The sequence below is a fragment of the Calypte anna genome, chromosome 20, assembly GCF_003957555.1.
Source record: "Calypte anna isolate BGI_N300 chromosome 20, bCalAnn1_v1.p, whole genome shotgun sequence".
Taxonomy (NCBI): Eukaryota; Metazoa; Chordata; class Aves; order Apodiformes; family Trochilidae; genus Calypte; species Calypte anna.
Window position 1 is genome coordinate 9,720,577 of NC_044265.1, and position 18,836 is coordinate 9,739,412.

An 18,836-nucleotide genomic window follows, 5' to 3' on the forward strand; every position below is an offset into this window, starting at 1 on the left:
ACTACCTACTGAGTTCACAATAGTAAAGCCTAGTTTAAATTAATTTTTGAATTAAGAGTTTTATGATGTAAACCACTGTATCTCTGACAGTGCAGCCCTTATCAGTGTGAAAAATCTCACAGCAATTTAACTGAGTAATTAAGTGACTGAATAAATTGCAATTTGGGAGCATTGCTTTGTAATAATCATACCTACACAGACAGGTACTTTTAGAGACAGGTACTTGGTGTTTCTATCCCACTTTCTTGGATTTTGAGCAGAAAAATCTATGAAGAGGGGAAATAAGAGCAGATTAAAAAAAACCCTAACGCAGTTTCCAGAAAATGATTTTCTCCTCCTGCCTTTGTGTAAATGTCAGTAGGAAAGAAACTTGCCTCAACATGCAAACCAGCCCCAGAGTGCATCAGAGAGGAACAAGCTTTTGTTTAAAGCAGCACAAGGTTACCCCTGCACTTCCTTATTCTGTCAGCTTCTGGTAACCATAGAAAACTGATAGATGGAACACAAAGCCTGAACAGCAAATGTAAAGGGCTGTTAACAAACAAGGTCATCTCTAATGTTGGATGCTTACTCACTTTCCTCAGTAGTAGTTGGCTAATCACGATCTTTTATGCAGTTTTTGTCAGAAAAGGAATGCTCTGACTTCTTTCAAAAACAAACAAGAGAGAGGAGAAAAATTCCTCTATGGACAAAGAAAAATTCTATTAAAATAGGAAGCATTCTGTGGTATTCACAGTATTCAGACATAAACTGTCAGCTGAGGTAAAAACTGCAATGCAGTTTTTGTATTTAAAATAGTTCCTACCATTTTAACTCCTTCTCAGTGAGCACCTCTCTTTAAGGTTTCTTCTTCATATAATTCAACACTATGTGCCAAGGCCTGGCCTGACAGATAAAGGTGTTACTGATCTACTTCATTTCACTCAGCAATGTAAACACAAAGCTTTTGGATTCCAGTTCTACACAGTGAGAAGCATGAGACTGGCTTTGTTTTGTAGCACTACAAGGTTGCATAAAATGATTATATCAATTTTGTATCTTTTGTAAAGCATGAATCTAATCTCGGAACTGATAGTAAGTCTAAAAAATCTATGCTGAAAGAACAGATCCCTGTCAGTGATCAATACAGTTTATAATTTCTTTCTAAGTGCATAGTAATAAAATACTGAGTCATATTCAAAAGGAAAAGAAATTCCTAATAGCTGAGCACTGTGGTAGATGCAAATAAATACACTTATGTGCTCAGTTTCTGCTGATTCACAGGCATGTCCTGGGGAGAGTGGGGTAGAACAGAACAATTTTCATCACTTCCTCTCTAACGCTCTGTATCATGCAGCACAAGGGCTTGTGAAAGTTCTTTATTAAGAAAGAGTAGGAATGGATGCAGGCAAGATATATTTACTCAAGTCAGAGCATGTCATAAAAATATTTAACAGTAAATAATATTTTTATGTTTAAATCACAACTACATCTCTCTTTCAGAGTGGGACTACTTCCCATTCACCTGCTGACAGATGAAAACATGGTTGGATTAAGAAAAAGCAAAAAAGAACTTTCTCCATTTATACCACAGGAAGGAATTTTCTTGATTTAAGGCATAGGATGAAGTTCACTGTCACGTATATATTTACAAACAGAATCTCTGCCTAATGCTTTGTGATAGGAGCTGCCTCCTCAGGGTGCAATTACAGCAATTATCTGGATGGATCTTCTCATCAGTAACCTTTGACTCATCTCCTACAAACTGTCAGCCTTCATCATCAAATGGGGGAAGTAATGTATTGTTTCTATTCAATCATCTGCTTTTGAGAGAGAGAAACTCCACTATTAGGACAGCCTGCCTGCCTATACATAGAACCTCCTGTAGCCAGCCTGCATCTGCCAGGCAGAGTGGGGAACCCCAGAATAAAGAGCAGTTCACTCCTATGCTCTTCTTCTGTCAAAATGAAGCTGGCTTGCCACCCTTGCTGCCCATTTCTGCAATCTCTTAGGAATTTCAAGAAAAGCAGAAAAAATCTTTTTGCACGCAAAGTACAGATGTATTCCCTAATCTTGGTTGTGCATCAATTTTTGCCAGTTAGTCCCAAAAGGAAGAGACCACTGTTGCAGCTCCAATCCAATTGGAATGAATTCACTGAGCTAAATGGATTTATTATAAGCTTAAACCTATGCAAAGATGGAGCCATGTCTTAAACTAACATTATTCTGACATTTGCTATCACACAATTGTTACTGAAGTAAAACTTCTGCAAATGTTTGTTGCAGGCCATGGCCTGGAGGATGTAACCCATTTAAAACTAAGCCATTTCAGTTCATGTTCAGAAATGCTAAATGATGAAGGCATAAACTACTTAGTCCAAAGAGCAGGACATTTAATACAGGATAGAAAAATAATTACTATTAATACTTTTAGAACTATAACAGAAAAAAGAAAAAATCACCTTAGCCTTAAAGGGTGGATAGCTTAGTTGTTCAGCTTACGGTGCTTCCTGAAAAAGGATGGCAACTCAAAAGCTTAATTATAATCACCATTAGCTGCTACCAACCATTTGATGACTTTGCAGTAAAACCAAGGCTCGTTCTTATCAAAGCAAACAGCAATGCTACTCCTCCTTTGCATTCTTCCCATTAGCTGGAAATGTTGTTATGCGGATGGGGTGGGAGTAAAACCAATAGAGTGAATCTGGAAAAAAAAAAAAAAAAAGTTAAAAATAAACAAAATAATTTACAAAGGTAACTCAGTCAACTACCAAAGAAGAAAGAAACAAAATTCTTCATTGTCAAGTGCCAATTCAAAGTGAAAACAGATTGAACCAAAAACTGTCAGTAAATTCTTTACCATTTTGTAACGATCACACACCCAGAACGCCAGACAGAGTCCAACTGTTTCAGTGACTAACTTCAAACAATAGCTGGGCTGTTTTAAAGCACAACAACAGGGAATGATGTTTGCCTGCAGGCACACTGTATTAATGTAAATTGCTTTCAAATGCACATTCAGTTTCTTACACAAAACAAAAAATGGATATTAAACTGTGAGTGGAAGTTACTGTTAGAGCCATACAGCATTTAGTCATCCATAATTCAGCCATCCATTAGTGACCACATGGAGAGAACTTAGATCCACTAGGAAAACAGCAAAAGGTGCCTCTACTTGTGCCAAAGGAAAACGTTATACATTTTATTTTTCCTACTTAAGAAAGTTCTGGAGATTATTGAGTGTGCATCCCCTTCATGAACCTTCTCAATTACCACCAGTGTAAACTCTCTACACATTTCCTGCTGATGAGATCTGTACCAGCACTGGCACCCACGGCAGTTGTGATGCTGACACAGGGCCTTTATATCACCTTAAGTGCTGACCTTTAAGAATTTCTAAATGTTATTTCAGTGTTAATAGTCTGACTTTAATGCTTCTGGAAGTGATTATCAGCACTGGCCTCATGTTATTAGGTACTTGCCCATTTGCTCACCACCTTCTGCTAATGTTACTTAATCATTACATGCTGTAATACCCTGGGTTTCTATTTCTAGTTCACTGAGATTAAACTAGTAATAAGCAGCAGCACCATGTATCATCAGTGAGCCTCACTGCTCCTGAAGGCAAAAGAATTAAATCAGAGATTAATTTGTTCTGCATATCATCTTCCTCATTTGTACAATGGAGACAAACATGTTGAGGGAGCCAGCTTCAGCTTTCTCAAAACACAAAAATTTAAATTCCTGTCTGTTACATTTCTGTCACTGATATTTGTACTTGCAAGACTGTTAAATAACCAAATTAATTTTCACTTACAAAAAAGTAATCATGGCAAAGATCCTCAGTAGAGGAATGCACAGGCAGCAGACTCTAATCCAGACTCAATAATCAGCAAAAACATTGAAAGACAGGAAAAAGATTATTTTGGATATGACAGAGAGGGTGGCAGGAACTTAAGATTTGACAGTTCAAGAAAATTTCTTGGAACATTGACAAAAATGGAAAGAAGCTGGAAATCCACTATTTTCCTCATCCATGCTACCAGAATGATGCTTAGACAATGAATAAAGACCATCTCATGGTAAAATCTTACATCACAGCATGCAGAGAAAAGGCCTATTGCAGTGACAGTGTCACTGCTTCCACACTGCTGTGTCAAAGCTTAACTTGTGAAAAAATGAAACCAGTAGAAGTTGATGAGCTCCCCTTGCTGTGAAGGGTCTTACTACCTCTCATGGGCTGTGCACATGCTTCCCCTTACCTCCTAGGGCTTTATGCATTTGTATACAAATCCGGTTTTTGTTAAGAACCTCAAAACCTCTTTAAGGATTTCTTGGATAAGCAAATTAAATTATCATTAAACCATAATTTTACCTGATGATTTATCTACAACAGCAAATGCACTGAACACATTCCCAGTGCACATTCCCTGCACCTCCCTTGCACTCACCTGATCTTCACTGAGCAGCTCAGCACAGCAAAGCTGCGAAAACCTCTTTTTTATATAGTCTTTACATGCATAAAATCATTAGGAAGAGATGTTACTAAGTCGATAAAAATGGAAAAAAGTCAAAACACTTAAACAGGCGTCATTCGCCTTGCCTGCCCGGGCAGATGTGAACGCACAGTGCCACCTACAGGGACCTCCTCTGCTTGCTCCATCACTCACCCCACAGCACGATGCTTCATGTCACGATAGCACGCAAACACCCCCTCCAACGTCCAGCCCCGTTCTTGCCGATACTGGCTGCTTTTCTTCATTTCTTTGGTAAATTCTAGGATTTTCTGTTTCAGAAGTTAATCCATTCTAATCGATACATCAAAATGCACTGGTTTTTGCAGCACTATATTCCATAGATCAGCATCATTGGAATTACTTTGCTTCAAGGTCTGAGTTATATTACAGAGCCTAATTAGGAAAAAAAAGGTATCTGAAGTTATTTTTTACTCTTTCTCTGCTTTTATCTTCTAGGTATGATGTGTTAAATCTGCCTGTGCACAAACTCTGCTTTTCCTCACACATTAACTATTAAAGAGTAGATAATTTCTGCTTCCAGATAAAACTCAGAGTGCATGCTTCCTCATATGTAGAAATCTTCATTTCCAAATAACTGAAGTAGCCAAGAACACCACTGGAGAATACTTCAATATTCTCTGTTTCACAGCATGAATCAGTCTTGTACATTTAGCAGCTCCTCCATAATCAGTAAATAGAAATGCTTTAAAATTGGCATCTGTTCAGCATATGTCCTGTGTTTAAAGATACTAATACATACATAATATAAAATATATAAATATTATGTTTACATTAAATTATATTTTTAAAATAAACACCTGTAAGTGATGCAAATTTGTAATCATGAAGAACAGCCACTGTTGGCTGTAAAAAAGAACGAGGCCACAAGGAATGGCTCCTGAAGAGATTCCTTCTTGATTTTCAGAGCATTGCTTCTTGATTTTCAAAAGGACACATTTCTATCTTCTAGCTACTTGAATAATCATTTTGCAAGTTCAGTGACAATCAGATCTTTTATTATTACATTTGTATTCCACTTTCTGTAGTCTGATTTTCAGATGTCAACACAAAATGAGTCAGCTTTGTTATTAACAATTCAAATGAACAATATATATGCAGAAAATTGGTCAAGCAATTTATACAACTTCTAAAATTAATTTTACCAAAGAAATGTGTTGGCTTAGAATTTATGACACAAATGGAAACCACACAACAAGAATAAACTCAATAAAATTATTTAGGCAATTATCATGGACAAAAGTATCCAGAAGTCCTGGTTACTGCCAAGGCAGACAGAACAAACCATTAACTTACTAATACTGGACAAATATTACCACTATGAAAACAGATATGAAAAAATAGTTACAAATTTTTATCAAACACTCAACACTATTATAATGGCAGAAAGACAAAGCCAATTGGTAATTCTGGCAAATTCAAATACACTGACTTCTTAGAGATTGCTATAAACAGATGCTACAAAACTGAATGAGGTTTCTATTACCAACGTGATAATTCCTGTAATTAATATATTTGATTGAGCTGATTAAGGCCTCAATGAGGCCCCTCATTGTAGAGTTGTCCTTAACTTCTAAAATGGGTTAACTTACTCCTCACAGGAAATACCTCTTGCTAATACTGCTATCCTTATCTCCCAGTCATGTGCATGGAGATACTCATGACATTGCATGGCAGTTAAAGCTCCTGAGCATGCTATTGGTTTGGGTCTCAATAACAGCAGAACAGCTGCCAAATTATAAATAGTTATCCTAGTAGAACAGGCATATAGACATGTTATCAAGTACAGGATAAAGTTCTTCATGTTACATAGGAAGTGGAAAAAAAACCTTAAGCTTTCATTTTTAAGGCTTCATAGACTGAAGTTCATGCAGCTCTCAGTTCTACAGAGCTACCAAGGAATAAGTTTGCTTCAGATCTGTAATTCTGTCAGTAGATCTGGAAGAGAAATGATATGCAAGATGAAAAAAACAAACAAACCTATCACCTTTTTCTTAAATTACTCCAAAATAGGTATTTTTTTTCTTTATTCTGTTATTACACATTTGTAATAAAAGAAGTGTTGGTTACTGATCTATAGGTGACACAGTAGAAATGGCAACAAGAATCAACATGAACACAGAAGGGCTTCAACAGCTTTCAATCTTTTCTAGCTTTTCTATTTTTTCAACCTCTTTTCTAGCTTTTCTAGTCTTTTTTAACTGGGTATAGCTATAGTCTTTGAACTGGTCAGTTACTACCAATGGAAACTGGGAATAACAGAGTCTGTTTGCATGTTATTTGTCCATCATGTTGAGAATCATTTCACAAGTCATTTCTGTTTTCTGTTCCCTTGGACTTGCTGTTTCTATTCCATCTAAAACAGGGACAGTCTCACTGGCATGATGCTCATTTTTCATAGTTGAGATATCTTGGAATGATTCCAGGTCAGCTTTGTAAAACAAAACAAAAGAAATTTTGTGGTGATTAACCAAAAAAAAAGTAACTATTTCAATAAATATAACAAATAGGCAGTTTTCTTTAGTAGAGAAAATACTGTCAATATGTGTCATTATCTTTTATCTAATATTTTATTTGGAGAATTAATATATTTTATGTTGAATATTACATTACAAGTCACGTTAGTGAGCAGCACCCATGGTATTCTTAGGAGGTTAACTATTATTTAACAGGAAATTTAATTCTCATACATATGTACTTTCTTTTAGAATTATTAGTAACAGCAAATCATTGACAGCTCCACTCACAAAAGCAATCTTTTGTAAAGTCACATACAGGATCCCACAGGCCCCTGCAAGTTGTGCAGATGAACAGAGAAATACTTGCAAGTATTTGCAAAAAAAACCTGCTGAAACTAGCACAGAAAACTCTAGGATTTGTGTGAGTCAACTAATGGACTACATGAACTACATCTAAAGACACATTATCTTAGCTCTAAAAATCAAGCTTCCATATGAAGAGATCTGCAAGATATCAAAACCAAATTGTTTGCACACAGCAAAACATTAATAAACAGCTAAATCTAATTATCACAAAAACATAAACACTGTAGTTGTAAAATTTCTCTCTAACCATACCATTACAGCCTCACCAGTGAAAACAGAAGTGTCAATGCTAATGTAAACTCAGCTGCTGATATATATTCATTAGATTCAGAAAAGCTTCAACATTTCTTCTTCTCCCTAAGTCAGATTGTATCTCAGCATTGCTAGGCACAAATCAGTGCAGATATAATCTGATATACCACAATTTAAGGCTTTAAGGCACTTAGGCCTTAGATTTATCTCTATTCTTGTCTCTTACTCCGTAAGACGTAACTGAATATTACTTTGTTGAATTCAACAGAAATGCACATAAAGGAAATTATAAGCAAATATCTCCTCTGGGTCAACTTTAGACTGTAAAATGAAAATACTACAATCTATATATGTAGATATATGTAGTGTCAGGCTAAGGTTTACTGGAGGCAATAAAAAAAAATAAATTACTTCATGTGTTTTTAGAGTTGCAAATAAGACTAAACACAAATGATTGTATCAGGAAGGTACAAGCATAAACTAGACAGAAAAGGCACTGTGGAGTTCTTGCTGGCAAGACATCAACTGACCAATCAGACTACCATTTTGGTCTGCCAGAACCTGAACTTACTTTCTGGGAATCCTGACCTGATGAGAAAAGATGAGGAAGCAGAAGAAAGAGCGGGAAAGAGATGAATTGTGGACCATCTTTTGGGACATATTCAAGTTTACAAAACAAACATTCAGTGCTCAAGAGCCATCCACAATTAGTAGCACTAAGTAGTTACCAGTGAGTTTCTGATTGCACAGACATGCTGAACCAAGAGCTCTATAAACTCTACAGTATGACAGAAGAGTTACTTAACCTATTTAAATCAGTAGCATTTTTATTATTACTTCATCACTATCTTATCTGAATATGTCAGAAGATGAATTATTTCTTTATTAAGATGTACTAGATTTTTTTTGATCTTTTTTGTTCTAAAATGTAGAAGTTTTTGATCTGGTCTGTGTTAAAGCAGTGTATTACACATCATGAGCTCTTAAGAGAAAGCACTGCTGCTCAACTCAGTAATGATGTATTTCAGCCTCAATTATAAAGGCAAAGAGAATCTATAGAAGGAAAAAAAAAAACATTTGTAAGCATTGCTAAGCAGAAAGGCATTTTCAGGAGTAAAGAAATAGAAGTCTCACTAGTACCTGAGCAATGACCCAACTTGGATGACAAGAATTCCTGCCACACAGTAATGACTATTCTGAAGTATTCTTCCATTATTAGAACTTAAATTAGCTTCATTGTGAAACAGTAATTAAACAGCAGGGGAGATTCACTGCCTTAGCCTTTTATTCTTGATTCTAATTTACATGATTAAATTCTAACTTATTCTCTGATTACCTTCTTGCTTAACATACTTGGGTTCCTCATGGGTGTTATTCTTGCCCTTGCTTCCTTTCCTGGGTGTAGTAGTTTTTGCCCTTACCAGTCCACAAATTTCAGCATGCTTATGCATATTATTCTGTTAGCATAATGAAGCATAAATAAATGAATCAAATATTAATGTATGTAAGCACTTCAACACAAACACACAAAACAAATATGGTTCTGACAGCCAAATTTTGGAAGACTAAGAAAAAGGTTGAATTAGTTAACAACCCCCATAAAACTCCTGAAAATTTTCCAGAATACATATTAAAATTCTGCTTTAAAGGAACATTGCTATTTGGTGGGTATAAAATAAAATTTAGCATTTTCTGAAGCAATAGTAACTTCAATACTAGATTGTGCAAACCAGTACAAACCAAGCCTGAAAATAGGATGTGGTGAAAATTTCCTATCTAAAGGGGAATACTGTGAAGTTCTTTACTAACCCCCTTAATGTAAGGTTTAGGAAAGAAAACAAGTTGTGCTAGCTTAGCACTAAGGAGTTAACATTCCAGCCAGTACACTGCTTTTTCTTCTCAGTCCTTTGTGACAATATGATCTGCAATACTCAGCTAAAGATAACTCCAGGGAGATTCCTTAAAAGGAAATATCTTACCCGGAGTGAATAGCCCTTACCACATTTAGGGCACTCATAAATGGTAGGATTAATATTAGAATCATGATGCTTCCTAACGTTAAGAGTGAGAAGCTGCTTCTGTTGAAAGCTTTTGCTGCAGCACGAGCAAGTGAAGGGCTTCTCACTCGCGTGGGTTCGTTGATGTACAATTAAGCGTCGCTCCTGAATCAAAGAAAATATCTGTAACATAAACTGTCCACCTCTGTGACACCTGTTCAAAAAACCACAGAGGCACACAGAAAAGTGCAAGAATGTTGCACAGGCTCCCTAATTATCCTCCATTCTGTGCAGATGCTGGAGAACACCTTGGGATCTGCCCCACGACTTGGAAGAGGTCAGAGGGTTCCCTCCTGAGTTTACTAAGCTTAGATGAGAAAATAATCTGAACGGAACACACAGATTCCACCACATTAAGACCAAATCAATGCTGTCCTAAATGTATTCTTTAAATAAACATTTCAGTTCAAAGGGAATATATTTGTGACATTGCTAAAAATCACATTTAAGATGCAAATGCTGTATTTTGTTCTCCTCACAATGTCACTGAAAGTGATTGCTCTTACTTTATGCTTCTAAGACAATCTTGAGCAAATGATTTGTCAAGATAACCTCAGACTTCCAAAAATATGAATTTTACTTTTTACTTTTGATGCATTCATCTTGCAAATTATAACTACACTAGTTCAGTTAGATTGCAGTAACAAAAGTTTTTATATTCTAAAAGATAAACATAACCTGAAATCCAACCGTGGCTTGCCAAACCATCAACTGAAAAAGCAATAATTTTTCAGCAAACTTAAATACCAATAATTTTTCAGCAAACTTAAATACCTTCATACATGCATAGCTGCATTGATCACATTTTAATCTTTTCTCATTTCTATGAGTCTTCTTATGCTGAATAAAAGCATAACGCTCATGGAAAGCAGCTTCACAGTAACTGCATTTAATTGCCACTGCCATGTAGGAATGCAGATTTCGTAAGTGGGTACCTGAACAGTTATTAAAAGCAATTAATTTTAATGGTAAATTTTTTATTTCCACGAATGAGTATTACATAGTCCAAAAATAATCTTTGATAATGATATAACAGCATTTAGAGTTCTAAGAGTTGTGAATGCTTGAAACATAGTAACACCATTATTTGCTGGACTGATGGAGTCTGACATAAAAGTTAACTTGTACTTTATTAAGTAATGCAATTACATGTATTTAAAATACAAGGACAATCTGGTCAGCAACTAAACATGTACTAAAACTTTAGATAAGAGGTAAAAACTGATTTAACATATGTTAAAAACATACTGAAACATTAATTCTATTTTAGCTTCTCACATAGCTAGACACATATGCACATTTTAACTAGAAGATAACAGAATGAAAGAAATGAACTGGCATTATACAGGTGACTACTGTCTGTGACTTTGAGAAAGAACTTTTCAATACAACCTTGACACAGATTTTTGTTAGGTACCTTCTTACTGAAAAAAACAGAAGGTCACAATGTCAAAGGTACAGAGAAGAAGCTAAATGTTTGCTCCTTTTCATTTTAAAGAAGTTAAAACAGTAACCACAAGATGTCAGTACATCTCCTTGCAGATGGAACTTACCTGGAAGACAATTAATACGTGTTCCTTAGAAATACTCGTTAATGATATAGTCATATAAAACATATTTGGTGTCATTGTAAGCAGTGAAAATTAGACATTTCACCTCTAATTATATCACATTCAAATTGTTTTTTCTGCTCCTTTAAACTCACCCAGGTCGCTTTTTCGTGAAATAAAAGTACTGCAATGTGGACACTGATATTTTGGCACATTTTCCCCATGCTTCTGTAACATATGGATTTTCATGGTACCATTTTGACTGAATTTGGCCTGGCAAACATAACATTCATAAGGTTTTTCACCTATAAGAAAGCATATTAAAATAACATATGCTTAGAAACTCACTCTGCTCTTTTAAATACAAATGCAAAATCCCCACAGATAAAGGCATCCCTATCTAATAGCAACAGTCTCCAGACCAAAAAAATGTTGGTCAAAATGTTGGTAACAAAATGTTACTAAAAAAGCTTACATAGCTGATTACAAGTCCTGGTTTCCAGAAGCTATGAGGCAAACTGATGAAACATAAAGCCATTAAAATAATTCTACATTATTAATTGGGAATAATTTTCATTACCTTTTACTTTTGGTCTTGAATACTCAAAACACTCAAACTCTGATTCAAACTAAAACACTAATCATAACACACATTGCATATCATAAATGGGCTAAGTTAAACCCTGAAGTATGCAGTAGATACCAACTGCTTTTTAGAAGACATCCTTGTTACAGAGCCATGACCAGAATGCACTGCTTTCAGTGTTAAAATAATTTAATTCTTTGCTTACCAAATTATTTACTAGCAATCTCAGGCCACAGAAATGCCCATGTTTTGAACAGACACTTTAAACTCTCGTGGCAAATACATCTCTATATAAAATCGAATAATTGAGGAATCAACATGGCAGCTTGATCCACAAAAAAACCCAACACCACATAAATTAAATATTTTTCTAATATTAAAAAAAAATGTTCAGGAAGGACAGCAACAATGTGCAGCCAAGCTCAGAAAATTTTAAAATCACATCTTTTTCCCAGTCGTTTACTCAAAATCAAGAATTAAAAATAATTTTAGAGTCTGAAATTAGATCCCTCCAAACCCTATGAGTGCTAAGGGCTTAAGGACAGAGACCTGATCATGACATCAGAGTCCTACCTGAATGAGTTCTCATGTGCCTTTTCAGTTTGTATGCATCCTTGCTGGCATAACTGCAAAGGTCACAGGCATAAGGACGCTCTCCTGTATGTGAGCGAGTGTGGCGTTTCATTTTGCTTGCCTGGTATAAAAACAAGAGAAGTTCTGCAGTAATATTTACATTAGAGACATAATTAAATATAAGTGACTTTACAAAAGTCATCTATTAAAATTTTAAATATTTCATTAGTCCCAGAATTAGTGCTCTCCCACCCCCTGTACAATCAGCAGCATTGCTGTATTTTTTTCCCTAGATGATCTTACTTTCATGTTTGTGCCAACAAAAACAAAAGGAGATGTTTTATAAGAACATAAAAGCTACAATTTGTCTGTCAACTGACATGGAAACCAACTACTTTCAGGCTATTTGAATATGCCAAATATAAATTTCTTTGAAAATACTCAAAAAAATAAATGAAAGACCAAACTCATTAACCAATGTCTTTATTTATCTTCTAATCCCAATAAAGCAATTTCACTGCCAAAGTTTAATACGTTCTACTTTTTATACTGTCCTTGTGGTATGCTCTACATAAATTTTGTAGGTATGCAAGATTAAATTAGGAGTTACCTAGTGTTCAATTCCTCCATTTACAAACATACCTAATGAAGCCACTGCTGGATCCATTCAAATCTACAACACTATTCACTTAAAATTAGACATGATTGTCAATCTTTGCTATACAAAAGTCAAATCATAGGCATGGTATTAGTTGGGGGCTCCTTATTGTGGCACAGCTTGCAGTGTTAGTGACAGTTCTGTAACAGCAATGAGTGCTGAATACTTCCCTATCAAACAAGGGAAAGAATAAGACACTAACATAAACTGACAGGGGTTTTAAAGATGCAAGCTATCCAAAATCTAATTAATAAGATAACGTGTGTTCTAAAGTTCAGGCTTGCTTGCAGCTTTGGATTTGGACACAGCACATAAAAAATTTAGATACTGAATATTCACTAAACTCTGACAGTGATTTAATCGTCAGTGACTGTGACTGTGATTCAATCATAGGTGCATGACTGAAAACCTATTTTTTTCAAAGTGAACCCCTAGGCAGCCATTAATTTTTTTCTTTCTAGATTAGGCAAATTTCAGTCCTGTGAAACCAAACATCATCAGGCATACAAACACAATACATGAGCTTCATTTTAGCCAGTCTTGTCCTACAGTATACATGAAATGAGGTGTACAGGACCAGTTATGTTGTTGTGGGATTACATTCACACACAACATCTAGCAGCAATTTCAGTGTAACAAAAACCAAAATGGCCTTAAAATGTAACTAGTTTAAAAAGATGAATAATTGTGCAAACTGTAATATGAAACAACTAATTTATTACTATATTGACAACATAGGAATTCAAGGAATTAAGGTTGCTTGTTCCTTTTTTGAGGGGTGAAGGTAATGAAAAGGTGTGCAAAAAAATAGAAAGCATGTAACTTAGCAGTAACATAGCAGAAATTCAACCCATCACTGTGGTCTAAAGCCATCAGTGGAGCCTGGTAATCTTTGCTTTGATGCCATTATACATGGGCTGCCGATTCCTCGTGGGTCTGAATTTAGACCCTTCAGGGTTAAAAATATGTGCAAAATAACTTTACAGTGCATTAAAATCTTAGTATGTAAAAACATAAAAACCCTCCCAAAAGATTAGGTAAGGTTGTACTTACTTCTACACAAGAATATTTACATACTGAACACTTGAAAGGTTTTTCTAAGGTATGCTTGTAGCGCCTGTGTCGTGAAAGCTCACCACTGGTCACAAATGCCATATCACAGTCACCACATTTATAGGGTCTGGTCCCTGTAAGAATACACTCTTTAATTTTATTTAACAAAACAATGATTTGTCTGCCTTAAACCAACAAAAAATTTTTAATTTAATCCTTTCTGAGATTCTGAAATGTTATATACAATAAATGTATAGCAAAATGAAACGATCACAAAAACTTCTAGTTTGTACATTGGAATCAGACACAACTGAAGTCAATAGTGAGTTGAAAATAATTTTTAGAATGGCATTTAAGAAAATAACGTAATACATACACAGAGAGTTACTAACTACAGTCTTTTTGGTATGGAACTCCAAAAGAAATCAGAGAAACTTCTGAGCACAAAATGGTCACAGAATTCAGCTCTGTGATAGTCATTTGCTTGTTAATCAATTTTGCAGACAATATGTAAAATGAAGTATTTTCACATGATAGATACCTGTATGTGTATTCAAGTGGTTATGCAGGACAGTAGCTGTATTAAAAGCCTTAAGGCAGAGGTGACACACATGATGTTTCTCATCAGAATGGGTTTTCACATGATGATTAAGATTTGATATTCTGAGTGAGGTGAATGTGCACAAACCACAGTTGGAAATTGCTTTTCTTCCTGTGGGAACAAAGAAACATTTAGATTGTACAAGCCACAAGATAATTACTTTTTCAAAACAATACTAACAATTTCTACATAGTTGCTCTACTTTGGGTAAAACCCTACTTCCTACTTCTACATAAAAGGACTTCAAAACACATATAAAAATTAATCAAGGTGTCAGAAATTATGGTACCTATTTAAGATTAAGTGATTTGCCCAAAATATATTACCATGTGTTAGAGATACCCTTTAGAATCTAATTCCATCAAACCTAACTCTGAGACGAGGTCTTACCTCCAAGACAGGATGAAAGTTTCTCTCTTGAGAGCATCATTAAGACATGGTTCATCAAGACATTTAAAACCTGTGCAACACACTTCTTGATAACAATAGGGTAAGTAATGCAAAGTAAACTTGTTCAAAGATTTGGAAATGGCAGGTTAAGCTGTTATCAGTTTTCTGGTAGTCCTGAGTTCAGGAAGTACACAAAGAACATCATGATGCTTCTTTAAAATTCTTAGTTGAATTTGAGGTAAAAAGATCGGTTCCTTGAAGAAGTCATGGGATAAAATTATGCTTTCTGGATTATGTAATATTTCTAAGTTCATGGCACAACAGTAATGAATTTCTTTTGAGCTTAACAAGAGTAAATGTGCAACACTTTCAGTTTTGAAGATTTGAAACAGCGAAATTGCAAGTACGTCACATTTGAAGAGCCTTTTCAAATCAGTTGTCTCAGCTCCCAAGTGTTCTCTCTGTAATGATTTTCATGCTGAGACCAAAATGTATTTTATACAATGCTTTATACCACACAGAGATGTGCAGCTAACACTTCACTTCAGTAACTGCAAACAAAACCACTTTATTGTTATTTATTCATTGGGGATTCTTGCCTACACAAAAGAACATTGTTAGCTTTGTAAAAGCTGCTCAAATGTGCTTTCTATAAACACAGTAACTAAAACAAGGAGTGTTAACAATGGGTTCAATATCCATACTTTAAACAACCTCAGCCAAGGTACTTTAATATACAGATAATTTGACACATGTCTACAGACTCTTCAACATTACTGATGTCATCCAAATTTTACAATAGTCTCTAGGGAAACAGTTGATTATCTACTCCTTTCTAAGCCAGTCCTTAATTTCTGCAACATATTTTTATGTTCCTGAAATCCTAAACCAATTATTTTCTGTTATTTTCACTTAGGTTCTGTGAGATACCTTGCTGATAGGCATTGATACTTGCCCACCATCCTCAGCCAGCAACCTGGAAACACTCTAAGGCTATCCATAACCCCTTGAACAAGCACATTTTGCAGCTGAATGAAGGAACTAAAAAAGCCTAAGTAATTTACTAGGTTTATTCAAATACATTTATGTACAATATTAACTTTGAAATCTCTCAGGTTTCAAACACCCCATAGTGTTCGAAAGACTGTTAATTTCTAAATGCCATCCAAAATGTCTCTTCTGAATACAACATCAGCCTGAACAAGTACCTTACCACTAAAGGATGAAGAGTATTATTCCTTCTCTCAAATTTCTACAGAATGTTAGATTTAACCTAATTTAAACTTAACACTGAATATTTAATATAAAATTTCAACCTCACCTCAAAATCGAACAACACAGAGTATCTAGAAATTAACTACAAAGACTACTAACTTCTCATCTTTTTTTCCAGTGGGGAGAAAAAAATCTGAAATTGTAGACTCTAGGGATTTTTTACAACTGTTTGTACTGATGGAGCTGCAAATTCCTGATCTTTACCTTCGTCACATGATTCTGACAAATCATCACTGGCTTTGCAGCTCTGACTCTTCGTTTCCCAAAGACTGGAATAAAGTTGCTTTTTTAACCCCTCTTCAGCTGGGGTCAGCTGTTGGACCTTATTTTGAAATGCAATGACATCAGAATCTCTGTCAACCTATTCAAAAAAGAAAGCATGAAGAAGAAAACATTTTACAGCTTCTCTGATCAAAGGTAGTCACTAGTGGCAAAACAACTGAGCTATTGACAAGATGCAAGCTACTAATTAATTTTTATTTTCAGATGCAATTGTGAGGAACAAAACTGCAATAAAAAACTTGTATCTAACATACTGCAGTCTAACTGGGAGGTGAACGAAAATTGAGCCCTAGATGCCCAAAATTTTTATTTAAAATTTCAGAGCATCATTTTAAACTTATAGCACTGAGAACATAGAAACCTCTATCCTCATTAAAAAATAAACATTTAAAATGCAATTTCAGTACATTCACTTTTTAAAAGACAACAACAAGAAAGAAGGCTCTTATTTTTTTTCCAAACTAATATAGGATTTTGAAGACTTTTACAATACTTGTGTATTTTTATTTGATATACAGCAATTAACAAGGTTGTGATGCTTTTTTTGCATTAGATTAAACTTAAATATGACCATACTACAGAAATTATCCAGGGTAGCACAGTTTTAAATGAAAAAAAATTATACTTTATAATAAAACACATGATAAACATGATAAACACGTGATACCCTTTATAATAAAGCACATTATAAATACCCATGTTTGCATATCTTTTTCATAAAACATATTTCAAATGAAACCATGTTACATATCCAACCTTAAAAATGACTGGTCCATTGTATTAATGCAGGAGAAATTATCTAATGCTACTTAAGATAACTAGGCTGTCAAACCAAAGAGCACCAGATTGGTGAATTTAATTAAAAACTTGTCCAAACTTCAACAGGATAAATTTTTAGTTTGTCTTTTTAAATATGGGATGAAATTATACACATCTAGTAATTTTTACAGCCTTTTAAGTCCAACAAGTCTGAATGCATAGGAATCTTAAGTCAGAATCAAATCAGTGTTACAACAGTAGAAGTTAACAGCAAACATATCATCACCTACAGCACCCTGACAACTTGTACCTCGGTCAGTAGTGTATTTGGTGGTTTCTCTGTTGGCTTGCTTTCTGAACTCTTTTCTTGCCCTTTTTCTTGCAGAGCGTTAATCTGTGCCAGCCCTAAATCATAAAAAACACAGATACTTTCCTGCACACTTACAGCCATGCCAGCTGGCACGCTCTGCAGCACACCCTGCCCCTGCTGCAGCACAACTGCCCTGGCCAGCGCTGCCATGGCCACCCCCTTCTGCAGGGAGGCAGTTGTCTGGCAGACTCCCTCCACATCCTTCTCCTCCTCTTCTGCATTCAGACACACAGGCTGTAGCGTCAGCAAGTGTTTTTCTCCATCTTCAAGAGGCAGCAATTGCTCTGAGGGGACACTTGCCCCCGTTTGCATGTTGAGTCCCACGCTGTGGCTACTGGTACTGCTCCGCTCCTTTACTGGGGTTACCCTGTCCCCAGTCACACTCCTCTCTCCTCTACAGTCCCTGCTTTTTCCTGCACTCCTGGTTTTGGTGAAAGGCTCCAGCAGCCTTAAGGCCACATATATCACCGAGTTAACCTGTTGAAGAGGCAAGGTTAAAAACAAGAGCAAACCACAGGCTTTCAGCACAACCCCCTGGCCTTCCTCACACTCCAGCCCTGGAAGGACCTTACTGACCTTCTGCACGTGGACTGTCCACCACCCCATGTCCCTGCCACCTCACCCACTACCCCTACCCAAAGTGCCACTCCCAAAGCCTCCCAGCCCCCTCAGATTCCTCCTGCTTCTCACCAGGGGATCCCACCCACCTCAATTCACCTCCTGGGTGCCACCTCCAGGCCTCTGTCCTCCCACCCTCAGCTGTGCCTCTCCCATGGCAGCCTCTGGGGCCCCTGGGGCGTGGGTGGCTGAGGAGCAGCCTGTGGAGGTGTGAGTGTTCCTGGTGCCCTGCAGCCTCCCTGCAGTGAAGGGTGGGAAGAGAAGGGACCCCTTCCCACTTGCTCACCTCAGCATGGGGTGGCCCCACACCCCCAGGAGAGCGTCTGCCTCTGGGGCACTGGGGAGCTGGTTCTGCACCTCCCGATTCCTCACGAGGTGTTGGGCCTGACGTGGGCAAACCCCCAAGGGTCTCCCCTCAGAGCAAGAAGCACTCTTTTTTCTCCTCACAGTGGAAGTGCTGCCATTTTATTGTG

At 36.3% G+C, this 18,836-nt stretch overlaps 1 protein-coding gene across 2 annotated transcripts; it reads right to left on the reverse strand.

Moving 5' to 3' along the window:
- Window positions 1-6,583: 6,583 nt before the first annotated feature.
- On the reverse strand, window positions 6,584-18,332 carry CTCFL (CCCTC-binding factor like). 2 transcript variants are annotated; one of them, XM_030463083.1, is made up of 10 exons: window positions 17,686-18,332; window positions 16,539-16,695; window positions 14,610-14,780; window positions 14,069-14,202; window positions 12,358-12,478; window positions 11,354-11,503; window positions 10,423-10,583; window positions 9,591-9,753; window positions 8,928-9,048; window positions 6,874-6,945 (listed from the first exon to the last, which is right to left on the reverse strand). In XM_030463083.1, exons 1-9 carry the CDS (start codon window positions 18,055-18,057, stop codon window positions 9,044-9,046), a joined length of 1,434 nt encoding a protein of 477 aa, XP_030318943.1. In that variant the 5' UTR covers window positions 18,058-18,332; the 3' UTR covers window positions 6,874-6,945; window positions 8,928-9,043. The 2 variants fall into 2 exon arrangements, with proteins under 2 accessions (XP_030318944.1, XP_030318943.1); XM_030463084.1 differs by lacking the exons at window positions 8,928-9,048; window positions 9,591-9,753; window positions 10,423-10,583 and having other exon boundaries at window positions 6,584-6,945.
- Window positions 18,333-18,836: the final 504 nt, after the last annotated feature.

What these genes read in the sequence shown, in the direction of transcription:
- CTCFL (XM_030463083.1), bottom strand. Translation starts at nt 18,057, where the DNA reads ATGCAAACGGGGGCAAGTGTCCCCTCAGAGCAATTGCTGCCTCTTGAA. An exon ending in CCACTTGAATACACATACAG is followed by an intron (nt 14,203 to 14,609) that starts GTATCTATCATG and finishes GTATTCTTACAG; the next exon opens with GGACCAGACCCTATAAATGT. An exon ending in TTCACGAAAAAGCGACCTGG is followed by an intron (nt 10,584 to 11,353) that starts GTGAGTTTAAAG and finishes ATAACTGTTCAG; the next exon opens with GTACCCACTTACGAAATCTG.